Source organism: Miniopterus schreibersii, assembly GCF_964146895.1.
Source record: "Miniopterus schreibersii genome assembly, chromosome: 3".
Taxonomy (NCBI): Eukaryota; Metazoa; Chordata; class Mammalia; order Chiroptera; family Miniopteridae; genus Miniopterus; species Miniopterus schreibersii.
Genome location: NC_138103.1, coordinates 8,473,136 through 8,488,749, shown reverse-complemented (window position 1 = coordinate 8,488,749; position 15,614 = coordinate 8,473,136). Strand labels below are relative to the sequence as shown.

Genomic DNA, 15,614 nt, shown 5'->3' with positions numbered 1-15,614 from the left:
GCCCTGTGTTCCTTCTGGGAGCTATGAGCTGACCTCCCTCCCTCCCACCTTCGTCTCAGTCCCCATCGCGTGGCAATCAAGGCTCCTCCAAACACATGCTGAGAGCCAGAGCACGTGTCGCTGGCTATTAATTAAAAAAACAAGTAGGAAACATTTGCTGTTCATTTGCTCAGCTCCCTGCTCACAGAACCATTGCAGATTACCAGCTCTAATTACCAGGGGGCATGTGCACGCAGGAATGCGCCACTTTCCGAGTGACTGATCCATGGCGACCAGCACTGCACTCAGTGCCCAAGGGGCCTCAGGAGGCCATTCCACAGTGTGGCCTTTTACTGATGGCATTCATGCAGCCTCTCAGACCTAATAGTCTGCCCGCAAGGAGGCAGGCCTTAAAACCAATGAAGGAGAGCCCTGGCCCATGACTCGGTTGGTTGGGCATTGTCCTGTACTCCAGAAAGATTGCAGGTTCAGTTCCCGGTCAGGCTACATACCGAGGTTGTGGGTTTGGTCCCCAGTCGGAGCACAGCACCCTCAGATAGATGGTATCATCTCAGATTCCTCAACTAGACTGAGAGATGTCAAGTGACTTGCTGGGGTCTTGTGTTATCTACTGTGTTATCCTGCTGGTCCTGCCCTAACAAAATACCGCAGTCTGGGGCTTAAATAACAGATTCATTTTCTCACACTCCTGGAGGCTGGAAGTCCATGAGTAAGGTGTTGGCAGGTTTGATTCCTCCTGAGGCCTCTCTTCTCGGCTTGCAGATGGCCGCCTTCTCCCTGTATCCTCATGTGGCCTTTCTCTATGCACGTGCATCCCTGGTGTCTCCCAGATTTCCTCTGATAAGGACATTGGTCAGAATGGGTTAGGGCCCACTCTGACGGCCTCATTTTAGCTTACTCGCCTTTTTAAAGGCCTTATCTCCAACTACAGTTAAACTTTGAGGTTCTGGGGTTAGGGCATCAGTATGAATTTTGGGGGGACCTGCCCAATTCAGCAGAAGTTGTGACATGGCCTATAGGACATGAACACTTGGTAGTGGGGGAGAGACATTCATGATGTGCAGACAGAATCTGATGCTTTTTAAACAGGAAACACCAAGTGCCAGAGTACACAGTAGCTGTGTTTCAAACCTTCTCAAATATGAGCTCATTTAATCTTCATAATAACCGTAGGTACTGGACACTGCCCTTTTTCTCAGGCACAGAGGTTAAGTAGCTTGCTCAGTGGTAGAGCTGACTTCAGCCTGTCGTGTGTCATCTCTTGACGTCATGTTTCTCTTCTTTAAGGACAAGTCGAGAATGAAAGCAGAAGAGCCGAAAGATGCCATCTACGTGACAATGGAAATCCTGTCCAACTGGGGCAGCCCGGCGTGGGTGGGCCTCACAGAAGTTGAGTTCTTTGACCTGAACAACACAAAGCTGTACGTGTCACCTCATGATGTGGACATCCGTAACACGGACACGCCCGGGGACCTGGGCCAGCTGGTCAACAGGAACGCTGTAAGTGGGGGTGGGCCAGGGGCGCGTCTTGGCTGGTGCTTCAATACATCTCTGCCCGCGACGCGTCGTGGTGAAGGTGTGGGTGCGAGAGGGGAAGGGGAAGGCTGCCTTCCAGTCACTCCTGTGGGCCAAGTGGGAAGGAGCTCAAGGGAGAGGTGCAGGTAGAGGCCTCCAAACTGCCCCCCGAGCTCTTTCCCAGATCCCTGCTCTGTGGGGTTTCTTGAGAGAGGGGGACAAGGAGGAGCCAATTCAGCACCTTTTCTCCATCTTGCAGTTTACTACAGTCACCACCCAACGTGGGACCTTGGGGGTCACTGAGGTCAACGCCCCGTTTTGTAGGTGAAGAAGCTAAGGCTTTGAGAAGGGCTTTGACCTAGCCAAGGTCACACAGCTGGAAGGTGGTGGGCCAAGTGCACATCCTGCAGCCTAGCCGGAGCCCATGCCCACATCCCCTCAGGGTCCTGCTTCCCTAGGGCATGGAGTACGCACCCAGCAAAGGGGGGACATTCCTTTTCTTTAAATATCTAACAGGGTTTTAATGAATAAAAAACACTGGCATTTTCTCCTCATGCCATTGCAAGTTGGGCAGGAAACTGAACTAACCTGAGACAGGATGCCCGGCAGTGCCATCTTTGCCTGCTGTGCCTCCCGTCCTTCATCTCCTGGGAACACAGGTGACTCTGGGCCACGGAACTGGGTGGACAAGCGACGGGGGCCATGGGAAGACTTTCCCTTGGGTGCTCTTTTGTACCTTTTAAATTTCCTTCCATGAACCTGTGAGAAAGTATTGACAATGAAAACAGCTACCACATGTTTGGTTCTTGCCTGTCCCAGGCACAGGCATGTGATCTGATTTATACCTAACAGTACACAGGCTTGAGGAGCAAAGAGGCCTGGGTTCACAACTTTGTGACTACGGGCAACTCACCTAACCTCTACTCTAATTTCCTCATCTATAAAATGGGGATCATAATACTGCTTACCTTGATGCAATGTTGTAAGGATCAAATGTGAATATCAGAGCTTGGTACCATGCCTGGTTCTTCCTAAGGGCTCCAAAAGTCAGCTAGTAATGTTTTCATTATTATTATTATTAACAGTATCAATACCGCTAAGAAGTAGATATTACTATTATCATTTTAAAGGAAAGGAAACAAGAAAAGGGGCTTTGAAATCCCCCAATTCTAGAGTCCCAAGTTCTGGTCTTGGGTGATTTACCTGCCTCTCTGAGTCAGTTTTTCTGCCCCCTGTAAACGGAAGGGAGGCGTGTGGATAATCCATTTTGATTCCTAATTTCTAGTAACAGAATCTTTAGCAGATTCTTTGAAGAACAATTTCTTGCACGACTTTTGAGGAGCTGGTGTACTCACTGTCTCCAGGTCAGAGGAGGACAGCCCATGGTCATGGTAGGTTCCAGGCAGTGTTCTGGGATGTGTGTGCGCTGAGGGTTTGGCTGTCTTTTGAGGGAGATGGGCTGTGTTCTGTTGGTTGATTAGTTGGGTAGTTGGTTTGTCATCACTCTGCTGGAGACATCCAATCCAAGAGAGGAGAGCTGGTGGACCAACCTGGCTAGGAGGCTGGCACCTTGATGCCAGAACAACCAAGGTACCCCAGGGAAGGGAGGGAATCCTCCTGGAAGAAATTCAGGGTTGTAACTGAAAGAAAGGCAGGATAGATGCTGGGTGGCTGAGAGGCACCACCCCTCCACAGGGTTGGACCAGCGGCGTCTGCACCCTCTGCCCTCCTAAAGAGCAGCAGCTCTGTGATCCTGAACCTTGAAAGAAACATCCCACAGGTCACAGCACTTGATACCCTGGCCTTGCCCGCCCTGCTCTGCTTCCTGCTTCCAGTCCACAGGCTCCCGTGTGTGTGTGTGTGTGTGTGTGTGTGTGTGTATGTGTATGTGTGTGTGTGTGTGTGTGTGCGCTGCTGGGGCTGGGGCTGGGGCTTGCACCAGCCCTTGCCTCCCCTCTCCCAACCCCCTTTGCACAAGGCAGTGGCATTTTGGAAGCCTGCTATACAGAGCAGGGCATACCAGGGCCTATAAAAAGCATCATTGAATTTGATGGGGCCCAATTCTGATGATTACTCTCCCTTTTCCTCTGTTCAGCAGAGGCTGATGAGCTTTGCCATGTGAGAGCAGTGAGGACTTCGGCCCATGGTTTTTGTGGGTTTGCGTTTTTTATTTTTGGCCCTGAGGTTGGGACATGAGGCGACTGTCTCACCCTGGGCTGTTTGATCTCTGGGTTCAGCTGTGGGTCAGCTGGATTCCTGTTGTCCTGGCCTGGGGCCTCCCTGGTGTTGTCCTGTATGCCGGGCCCAGGGCCACTGTACACACTGCCTTCTAGAACCATCCAGTTCACTGGGTTCTCTTAAAGACCCACAGTGTGCCAGCCAGGACCCAGACATCCCTCATTTAATCCTCGCATGGACCTTGGGTTACTCTCCATGTCTGATAAACGAGGAAACTCAGTCTCTGGGAAATAAGTGACTTGCCCCCAGCCACGCTGCAATGCAGTGGTGGAGCTGGCTGGGAGCTGAACAGAAAGTTAACTCAGCTGAGAGCTGAGTTAAGACAGAAGCTACTCGAATGAGCTGAGTTAGGGGCTTGTGAAAGAAGTGGGCCCCACATCAGTGCACAACCTCCTCGCTTCACTGCCCACACCATGTTGTACTGGCCTACCCCAGGCCCACGGCTTCAAGAAGGCTCCAGGTTTATGCGCCAGCCCTGCTTGCTCCTCTGAGCCCCTGACTGGAAGGTTAATTCCCGCTTGACGTCTCTTCTTGGATGTCTGTGGACATCTCAGCCGTCGGAGATCTAAAACCTCAGTTTTGATTCCCTTGCCTGTGCCCAAATCTCTTCTTCTGCGACATACCTGTGCTGTCTGCACAGCTGCCCAAGCCTGGCACTTAGAGTCTTCCTTGATTGCCCCCCCACCTTCCAGCATGCCAGCAAGTCCTATTGATTCCACCCCAAAAATAGGGCTAGATCTGGCTGGCCCCTTCTCCCTTTCCACCAGTATCTCCCAAGTCTGATCAGCTGTTCCCTCTCACTGGCACTATTAACTGGCCTCCTTTTTCTTCTATTCTTGCCCAAAGCACTCAATTTTCTACTCTGTATCCAAAGTGATCTTTAAAAAATTTCAGCTTGCATCTTCCCCTGCTTAGAACCACTGCTATGACTTCCTGTTACTCTGAGAAATAAAATCAGATGTGTCCCCAAGGCCTGGGAGGCTGGCTGTGAGCAGGCCTCCAGCTCCCTCCCTGTCTCCAGCTCCCTCCCTGCCTCACAGACAGGGCTCCAGCAGCCACCGGCTTCCTTCTGCTCCACTGACCTGCCAAGTTCATTCCCGCCACCTCTGGGCTCTGCCCTTGCTGCCCCTCTGCCCAGAACATCCTTCCTGCAGATTCTCACATGGACAGCTTCTTTCTCCTCAGTTAGATTTCAGCCCAAAGATCACCTTGTCAGCAAGACATCCTGACTCTACAACCTCCGGGAGTCCTGCCCCTCCCCACCCCAGGCTCTATCATATCATGCCTTTCCATTTTCTTCAGAGCAGTTCTCACTGTGAGAAATGGTCTTGTTCACTTGTTTATTATCTGTCTCCCTGTCCTGTTCACACTCTATCCCTAGCACATAAAAGCACACAGTACATTTTTTTGAACTTTTTACTTGGAAATAATTATAGACTCAGAAAACTGTAAAAAAAAAAAATAATAATAATAATACAGAGAGCAGAAGAACAAGAGAGAAAAATCAGTGAAGTTAAAAGTTGTTTCTTGAAAGAGTCAAAAAATTAACAAACCTTTAGCTGGACTGAAAAAAGAGGGGAAAGATTCAAATCACTAAGTTCAGGACTGAAAGGGGACATTACTACAGACATTCCAGAAATAAAAAGTATTAAAGGGAATATTATGAACAATTGTATCCCAACAAATTAGATATTCTAGATGGAATGGACAAATTCCTAGAAAGGCACAAATTCCAAAACTGACTCAGGAAGAAGTAGAAAACCTGAATAGACCTATAGCAAGTAGAGAGATTGAATTAGCAATCAAAAAACTTCCCATGAAGAAAAACCCAGACCAGATGACTTTACTGGTGAATTCTACTAACTAAGGAATTAACACCAGTTCTTTACATTCACTTCTAAACTATAGAAGAGGAGGGAACACTTCCCAGCTCACTCAAAGAGGCCAGTGTTACCCTGATACCAAAACCAAAGATATCACAAGAAAACTACAGACCAGCATCTCTTATGAATATAGATGTAAAATCCTCAACAAAACACTAGCAAATTGAATCTGACTGTTTAAAAAAATATTTATACATCAAGACCTAGTGGAGTTTACCCGAGGGGCACAAGATTTGTTGAACGTACAAAAGTCAATCAATATAACTTATTAATAGAATAAAGGGGAAAATAACCACATTACATCTTAATAGACCGAGAAAAAGCATTTGACAAAACTCAACACCCTTTCATGATAAAAACAGTCAGCAAATCAAGTACAGAAGCAAACACCCTCAGCCTGACATAGGGCATCTTTGAACACCCACAGCTATCATCACACTTAGTGGTAAAAGACTGAAGCTTCCCCCCAGATCAGGAGCAAGACCAGGGTGCCTTTTCACCACCTCTGCTCAAGATTGTACTGGAGAACCTACCTAGGGCAGTTAAGAAGAAAATAAAAGATTGGAAAGAAAGAAGTAAAACTACATTTGCAGGTGAAATGATCTTATATGTAGAAAATCCTAAAGAATCCACAAAAATCATTGGTAAAGCTAAAATTAAGTTCAGCAAGTTTACAGGATAAAAGATCAATGTACAAAAATCAGTTGTATTTCTATACACTATCAATGAACAATCTGAAAAGGAAATTAAGAAAACAGTTGTATTTATTATAGTAACAAAAGCATAAAATAGTTAAGAATAAATTTCACCAAAGAAGTGCAAGACTTCTACATTGAAAAGTACAAAATAGTAATGACAGGAATTAAACACCAAAATAAATGAAAAGACATTCGTGTTCATAGATTAGAAAAATTAAAAGTGTTAAAATGGCAATGGTTCCCAAATTGTCTATGGATTCAACACAGTCCTATCCAAATTTCAGCTACCTTTTTTTGTGTGAAAATTGACAAGCTGATTCTAAAATACAGGAGACCCAGGAAATTCAGGAGACCCAGAATAGCCAAAACAGCATTGGAAAAGAAGAAAGTTGGAGGACTTGCACTTTCCATTTTCAAAACTACCAAGTTACAGTGATCAAGACTATGTGGTGCTGGCGTAAGGATGGATATAAGTCAGTAGAATCAAATTGAGAGTACAGAAATAAATTCATACATCTACAGTCAATTTCTTTTCAACAGGATGCCAAGGCCATTCAATGAGATAGGAATAATTTTTTCAACAAATGGTGTTGGGATGACTGAGTTTCCAAATGCAAAAGAATGAGGTTGGATTCCTACCTCACACCATATACAAAAACTAACTCAATGGATGAAAGACCTTAAATATAAGTGCTAAAACTCTAAAACTGTTAGAAGAAAACATAGGTGTAAATCTTCATAGCCTTGAATTTGTCAACTGAGTCTTAGACATGACACCCAAAGAACAGGCAACAAAAGAAAAAAATAGATAAATCAGACTTCATCAAAATTAAAAACATTTTTGCTTCAAAGGACACTATCAAGAAAGTGAAAAGACAACCTATAAAATGGGAGAAAGTATTTGTAAATCATATATCTGATAAGAATCTAGTACCCAGAAAGAAAAGAACTCTTACACTCAACAATGAAAAGACAACAATCCAATTAAAATAGGGCCAAAGTACTTTGGATAGACATTTATCCAAGAAGATATACAGATAGCCAGCAAGCACACGAAAAGATGCTCAACATCATTAATCATCAGGGGAATGCACATCAGAACCACAAAGATACATCATCACTTCACACTCACAAGGATGGCTTTAATTCTTTAAAAAAATAAAATAAAAAGGGAAACAAGTATTGGTGAGCATGTGGAACAATCGGAACCCTCATACCTTGCTGGTGAGAATGTAAAAGCAAGGTATAGCCACTGGGGAAAATCATCTGGCAGTTCCTCAGAAAGTTAATGTAGAGCTAACATAAGGCCCAGCATTTCCACTCCTAGGTATATCTACCCAAGAGAATCGAAAACATGTTCACACAAAAACTTGTACACAGATGTTCACAGCAGCACTACTCACAGCAGCCAAAATGTAGAAACTACCCAAATGTCCATCAGCTGATGAGTGGATAAAGAAGCGTGGTGTGTGCGTACAATGGAATATTATTCAGCCATAAAAAGGAATGAAGTTCTGCCACATGCCCCAACATGGATGAACCTTAAAAATATTGTGCCAAATGAAAGAAGCCAGACACAGAGGCCACATGGCGTATGATTCCATTTATAGCGGATGTCCAGTGTAGGGAAATCCATAGAGACAGAAAGTAGAGTAGGGGTTCCATGGGCTCAGGGGAGGCAGAATGGGTGATACAGTGTGCTGGGAAAAGGCAGTGGCGATGGTTCCACAACCTCGTGACTATACTAAAAAAATCTGCTGAATTGTACGCATTAAAATGGCGATTTTATATATGCAAATCATAGCTCACTTTTTTAAAAAGTACAGAAGGATCTCATGTGCCCTTGCCCAGCTCCCACAATGGTAATATCCTCTGTAACCGTAGTACATTATCAAGCCAGGAAATTGACATTGGTACATTGGTATAATGCGCAGACCTTCCTACACTCATTTATGTGTATGTATAAGATCTTTGCAATTTTATCGCATATAGATTTGCATAACCATCACCACCACTGAAATACAGAACAGTCCCATCACCACAAAGGACTTCCCTGTGCAACCCTTCACAGCAGGGGTGGGGAGCGTCCGGCCCACGGGCCGTGTGTGGCCCGCAAAATCACTTGGTCTGGCCCTGCCAAGGCAACCGCAGGTGGGACTCAAAATTCAATAAATCTAGGAGTTTTTTTCATAGCTGAGTTTTAATTGATAATTTTTGTATGGCCCACGAATGATGTTATACATATCCAAATGGCCCTTGGCAGAAAAAAGTTTCCCCGCCCCTGCTTTGTAGTCACATGTCCCCACATCCGTCCCTAATACTGGTGACCACCGATCTGTTCTCTGTGCTGCTTGTCGTGTCAGGAATGCTATATAAATGGAATCATACTGTATGTAGCCTTTTTGAGACTGACTTTTTCACTCAGCATAAAGCACTTGGCACCCATCCAAACTGTTGTGTATGTCAGTAGTTTGTTCCTTTTTTATTGCAGTGCCGTATTAAACTGGGCCTACTTCCGAGGCCAGTGGCGTCTCCCTGCGGGTGGGTGCATGCGTGTTAGGTTAAGCTGGGAGAGAAAAGCACCGTTGAAAGTGGCCTCCTCCGGGAGGCCTTCCCTGACCATCCGTTCTAAAATAGCCCTCTCACTGGCCATTAACAATTCTCTCTTATTTTTGTCACCCAGCTCATCCCTGCTTTGTTTTTTCTTGGTGTTTTTACTTGTTTGCCTCCCCTTCTGGCACAGAGCTGAGACCTGGAGGGCCAGACCCCTGCATCCCTCTGCATCTCCCTCAGCGACTGCTGCACACCATGGACTCCGCAGCTGTGGGCGCTTGCCTAGCAGAGCTGTGGGTGCCTCCCTCAGCCCCTTTGCCCTTCCCACTTCGGTGCCGCAGTCTGCCCCTCAGGCCACCAGCACTGGTGCTTCTCCATGGAGGATTTTTTTCTGGCCCCCAGGGCCCACTTTGCCTTGCATGCAGCACATGCAGACTGGAGGGGAGAGCACCCAGCTCCCTTGTTCTGTGGGGGAGTCCCTCTGAGCGTCCTGCGCACTGGCTCCGGATTCCCCGTGGGGCTGAGCTCCGGCGCCCACAGGAGCAGCTGGTTTGGATGAGAGGGGCTGCCCCTCTCACCCCCCTGCTACCACCCTGTCTGAAAAAACTCCTCCCTCTGGAATCCTTGCCTCGGGGCCTGCTCCTGGGGAATCCTGACTAGAACAAATGGATTAATGAATTGAAAGCCTAGGTGAAAGCCGCACTCCAGCGCTTTGGCAGACCACACTGTGGCACAGGTGTCCCAGCAGACTCCCCCCAGGGCTGCGAGGACTGGCGGCGCCAAGGCGCCCTGCCTGCTGGCCCGCGCTGGGGTCCTCCCCGCGCCTGGGGTCCGTCCTCAGCAGCTCCCACCGGCCCTCCTCTCCGTCTGTCTGTGGAAAGGAAACATCAGAAGGCTCGGTTGCTAATGAGGCCCCGAGTTCTCTTCAGACTCATGTTCTTTGACTTTGAACACTACGATTCCCACTTAGCCCTCCTGGTATTTCTCCTGCTGACAGAAATGTGAAGAGAAATCGATGGCAGCCCTCTCACCAGCGGCCAAGGGTCAGCCTCCACTCTCTGCCTTTCTCAAGCAGCTGGTGACCCACTTTAGGCCCAGCTCGGCGCAGGAGTGAGGCTCACCCCCGGACTCGGAGCTGTGCTATCTTGAGCCCTCCCGGCCACCCAGAGCACTGGAAGTCCTTGCAGAGCTTGAGAAACTTGCCAGAACAAGTCAGAACCCCTTGAACTCATCTCTCCCCCTGAACAAAAGCAGCCTCCGCCCTCCTGAAAGGGGCTGTTGTCACTGGAACAAGCCACCTTTGTTCTTCCCGGCAGCTGGAGCCTGGGCCTCCATCTCCTGGGGGCCGGCAAGACCCAGTCAGCCAATCTCCTCCTTCCCCAGCTCTGTCATTTAGCAGGCACGGTCCTGGTGACAGGAGTCTGTTGAGACATTTTTAAATACAGGGCGATGCTCCTATTTAATAAAAGGGACAGCTTCAGCCAGTGTCAGAGATGCGGTGGTGGCTTATTGGCACATGGGACTTGCAACTGTTCAGCCCCTAAGCAGAGACCCTAAACTCAGTTGCCTGCAGGAGCCAGGCAGAGGCATAGTGAGGGAAGTGAGATGTGTGTAAAACAGTAGGGAGTAGTGGAGACTGGGGCACCAGAGAGCACCTACCTACCATGTCAGGGACCCCATGCTGCCACCCACGGCTTCCAAGTCTGCAGAGAAGCCAGGAATGCAGCTGGGAGGAGTGGAATTCCCCTGTCTTCAAGTTTGGCAGCGAATTTGTCTTTTTTTTTTTTTTAAAGAACACTCATGAGCCAAACAAAATAGCTGTGCAGGCCAGATTCCATTTACAATCTTTTTAAAGCTTTAATGAGAGGACTGATATTAGGAGGTAAATTTCACTTATCCATTTATTCATTCAACAAACCTTTTATGGCATTTATCTTGTGCCGAGGAATTGTGCTAAATACTAAGGGTTCTGAATGAATTTGACGGGGCCACTTCCCTTAAAGAGCTCCCAGCTGAGTGTGGGGGTAGTGAGATGGACCTGAAGACAGGTCATTGTGGGACACTGAGGGAAATGCTAACCTCAGATATTGCAAGGAGCTGCAGGTGCACCTGGGAGACAGAGTAATGCGTCAAGGGAAGGGGTGAGAGTGGGGACGAGAGCACATTTGGGCTGAACTTCCCAGGTAAGAAAGACAGGAAGAGTGTTGCACCCAGAGCCCAGCCTGTGCAAAGGCACAGAGGCTGAGCCAGTGTGGAGATGTCTGGGAGCAGCTGAGAGCTTGGTCTGAACAGAGAGTAGAAGAGACATCCGAACAGACAGGCGAGGAGGCCACTCTAGCTGAGAAAAGTCCCCAGATTTGGCTTTTCCATTGGCATCAAAAGCACTCATGACAAAATTTTGCTGGCATGAACGAGAATGACAGCGAGGCTTTCCTGCTCTCTGCCCCTCTGGCCATGAGAGCGGCCTTGGCCATCTGGCTGGTGGGCTGTGGAAACGGCACACTGGGGTCCTGAGAGAGACAGAACTCCCGCAGCAGTACCACTGCTCCATCCCAACAAACGCCTGAGCCAGTTTATTTTTCTATTTAAAAATTTTAAAAAATTCAACAGAGTTTTACAAAAGAAAATAAAAAACTCTGTTTGCCAGGTTTATCAGATAAGGCAAGTGGTGGCTCTTTTCCTGTCCTCCCCTCTAGTGGTCCCCCTGCCCCCAGTGCTTTCCTCAAAGCTGATTAAAATAAAGCCCCCTGCATTTTAAATTCAGTCTGGATGGCTTTGAGCCAGGCATGAGGGTCAGTCCAGGTGGAGTGAGATTCAAGACCTTCCCGCCACCACCCCCGGATTATGTAGAGAAGGGGCCTGGCTGCCCGCCTCAGGTTTTTATCAGGGAAGAGTCCCTGCTGGGGTGCTTGGGGAAGGGCAGAAATGCACTGACCACTTCCCTCTCTCGCTGGTGTTCCAGAGCAAGAAAGACCTCTCCCTGTGGACGTGCCCCTTCCACCCGCCGCTCCAGCTCTTTTTTGTTATCCGCAACACGGGACTGCTGCGTGCCTTTGGTCTGGCCAAGATCAAGGTTCGGAATTACTGGACGGCGGATGGCGTAAGTACCAGGCTCTGATTCCTCCCTGGGCATTTGACTGATGAACGCACTTAGTGCTACCTAATAGCCTGATTCCTGAAATTGCAAAATAGGTACATGGAGGCCATGTGGGGGGTAGCAAGTGCCTGCAGGGGCATTTCACAGAGCCACTAGGAGCAGAGTCTCCGCTTGGAGGTTTGGGAAGTATAATCAGGCCACCCTTTGGGAGAACTGGAAAAATAACAACTGAGGTTCAGTTTTAACAATTAAGGAAACAATTTTAAGAGATAATTTTTACAGAGAAGTTATGTAACATGCCCCAAGTCACACAGCCAGTAAGCGTCAGAGTGAGAATTTGAACCCCTGCAGTCGACTGCAGGCCCATCCGCTTAGCCAGCTCTTCTCAAACTGCAGTCCACAACAGCTGCCGAGGGACCTTGCTAAAACGCAGGGTCTGACTGCGCGGGCCTAGGGCAGCCCAAGCTTCAGCGTGTCCAGCCAGCTCCCGCGTGCACTAGCGTTCCTTGCGCGTGGGCCCTGCTCTGCACTTTGCTACCCTTCCTCTCCTCTGCTCTCCCACTACTTCCTACATCCTGTCCTTATGATAGACATGGGGATGAAAATTGTTCTACTTTCCTTTCCAGTCTGCTATAAGGGAAGTGATAGGACAGGCAAGATGATAAATGGGACCCCATTCTGAACTCAGGCTCAATATTATTAGAGGGGTACTAGGGCATGGTGGGGAGTGTGGCAGACTGCAAGAACAGGCCACTTTTGAGCTTGAACTAATGGTTGCCATGTAGGAATGCCATCCAGCGCTGCTGGGTTTTCAGAGCATTTCCAGGGAACTGGGAATCAGATTTTGCTATGAGCCTTTCTGGTTTGTGAATGTCAGTAGATAATTTAAATTCTTTTGAAACCACTATATGGTTAAAACCGAACTCATCTTTGGGCTGGAGCTTGCCTGCCCCTGGGGCACGTTGGAGGGGGCCTGCCTCAGGCTGGAAGAGGTCAGGGAAGGTACTTGAAGGAGCACATACCTGAACTCTTCAACTAACCTCCATGGCCCCTCCCCTCCTGCTCAACTCAACATGCCTGCCTCTGGATCACACTCCTTAAAAACCTAGATGGTCACTGTCTCCAGGAAGCCAGCCTGACCCTTGCGCTACTTCTGTACCTCACGAATATGTCCCGTCATCCTGTGCTAGGATCGATGCCTGCCTCCCCCACAGTACCGGGGCCTCTTGGGAGGAGGGCCTGCGTCGTCTCCACCACCGCTCTGTTCAAAGTAGAAATGCATGGTTGTCGAATGAATGAACGGTTCATTCCCAGGAGTGATAAGCAGTTGTCTTCCCCCTTTTGATATCGTGATGAGAGACTGAGAGTAAAGCGTTAGGACACTGACTCGACGTCATGAGCAGGTTAGAGGCAGACTGGGGATCAGCCAGGGGGGTCTGTGCTTCCCCTCCTTCCTGTCTTCCCTTCCCCACTGCTTCCTGCGGATTCTCCCAGCCAGCAGCCACCTAGTGACAAATATCTGCGAGGCTCTGGGACCTGGAGGCTGACAGGGCTCTCTGTTCATGCTTGACGCTGCACGCTGCTCAGAGAGGTAGCAAAAAGCTGCCTCTGATTCCTGTTTTCGAGTTTTTAAAAACAAATACCTGAAGTTAAAATTGAAGAGCGAGTCCAGACCACTGGAATAACTGAGGAAGTTCCTGTGGGAGTGTCAGCGGCCTCTGCCCCACAGGCCAGCTTGGCTCCCTGTGTGCTTGGGGGCTGTCCCCAGACCCCGAGTGCAGCCCTAGCCCTGCATGGCCACAGCGCACACCTGCATCGAGGGCCGCGTCCTCACGCCCGAGCCTGCTGGTGCCTCCTGGCGGCGTCCCAGCCTCTTCAGGAACGGGGGATGAGGCAGCGCTGGCTGCTGGGGGCCTGTCCCTCTGCCGTGTCATTGAATATGTATCTCAGGCCAAGAAAAGCGGATTTTCTGTGGTGGATTACAGAGCGACTAAGCTTCATTCCTTGGGGCTGAGGCATGCCTCTTGAACCTGCACGCAGCCTTCCCTGTGTGCTGAGGACATGAGGGCGGAGCAGGACATCAGGGTGGCGCTGGGCGCTTCGCAGAGCCGCTGGCTGGGGGATTGGAGGTGCTAGGCATTCCCACACAGTGGAGTGTGGAGGGCTGCAGTCCCGGCCGGGGCACCCCACCCATCTGCTGCCGGAATCCACCGGGTGGCAGAAAGCACAAACGAAGGCCACTGGGTTGGCTTGAGGTCACGTTCTCTGGAGAGTGCTCTTCCTGTGCATTTTAGAGGAGATAAAATGGGAGTTTACAGAAAATACAGCTCAGCCTGTTAATACAGTGAGTTGTGCATGGAAATCCAAGGAGGAAAAGTTAGAAGTGGGGAGCTGACCCAGCCACGGCTTCTTTAGAATATAGGGAAAGAAATTGCTAGAAAATAAGCTCAGGCCCACTTTCATGGGCACCTTTCCTCTCATCAAGGGCTTAGGGGAGTGTGGCCTGGCCCAGAGGAGAGGGCCCGGAGGGGACAGTGAGGACACGGAGGCTAGGATCCATCGCGCCAGCGCGCAGATGTCTGCACGTCACAGCTGCCCTCTCTCCAGCACTGCGTTAGGCAGGCGTGAGGCGCTCAGTGACGATTCAGGCGTGAGCAAATGAGTCATCCCGGTGAACCCCCAGCAGTTCCGCAGGGAGGTGGTGTCAGCCCCCCCCCCCCCCCCGCCCCCGTGTAGATAGGAATCAGACTTGCATAGGGAGGTCCCACGGGGCACATAGACTGGGTCTCTTTTGCTCCCTCTGCTTGGAAATGGCTGCCTGTCTTAGGAAAGACCTGGAACCTCTCTTCTAGTTCATCAAGGAAAAGGTGCCTGAGTGATTCGCGACGTCTGCCTTGGGCTCAGGAGGAGGGCGTGGTTGGTAATGGGCTTGTCACGATTTTTGACATTCCCCAGACTAAGTGACTTGCCCAGCTAGTGAGCTGTAAGTGACAGAGCTTGGAAGGCAACTGAAGCTTGGAAGGTCTGTTCGTTTTTCTCCGGTTTTCTCAGCTCTGCTTCCCCTGCAGAGCGACGTCTGTTGGGAGGGAGGAACCAATAGTCTCCCTTTTACAGTATGTAATAACCCATCCAAAAAGTGGGCTCCCAGCAGCTCCCCACCACCCACCTGTTTTCCTTATAACAACCTGTTAGTTACCTGCTCCATGCTACCCCCCTTCAGTAGAACAGTCACACTGCCACCATCTTCACCCACATCACCATTGGATGTCACTGCCAGCCTGGCTACAACAGTGAGTGAGGCAGGACGGGCACCCAGGGGTGCATTTTATGCACAGAAATGTGCTTAATAAGTAGCTTATGATGAATGAATGCATGCATGCATAAAGGAATGAATGGATGCTAGATTTCCCTGGTGGCATGATTCTGTGACACGTCACGGTGGTCTGGGCTTGCGCTGCCCAGTAGAACTTTCTGCAGTGTTACTAACAAGATGCCACATCCTGTCCTGACCAGGACAGGAGCCACTAGCCAGGGCAGCTGTTGAGGACTTGAAATGCAGCTATTGAGAATCTGCATTTCATTTTATTATTTATTGTAATGGAGATACAATTAACATATAACATCGTATTA

The 15,614-nt window shown here is 49.1% G+C and overlaps 1 protein-coding gene across 5 annotated transcripts in view; it reads left to right on the top strand.

The window, feature by feature from the left end:
• Positions 1-15,614, top strand: part of KATNIP (katanin interacting protein) — a 177,412-nt gene that overhangs the window by 119,326 nt on the left and 42,472 nt on the right. For all 5 annotated transcript variants that reach the window (XM_081133772.1, XM_081133771.1, XM_081133770.1 and 2 more), the window contains 2 exons: positions 1,288-1,500; positions 11,850-11,987. In XM_081133772.1, coding sequence (XP_080989898.1) covers positions 1,288-1,500; positions 11,850-11,987 — 351 coding nt within the window. The remainder of the gene's footprint in view (positions 1-1,287; positions 1,501-11,849; positions 11,988-15,614) is intronic.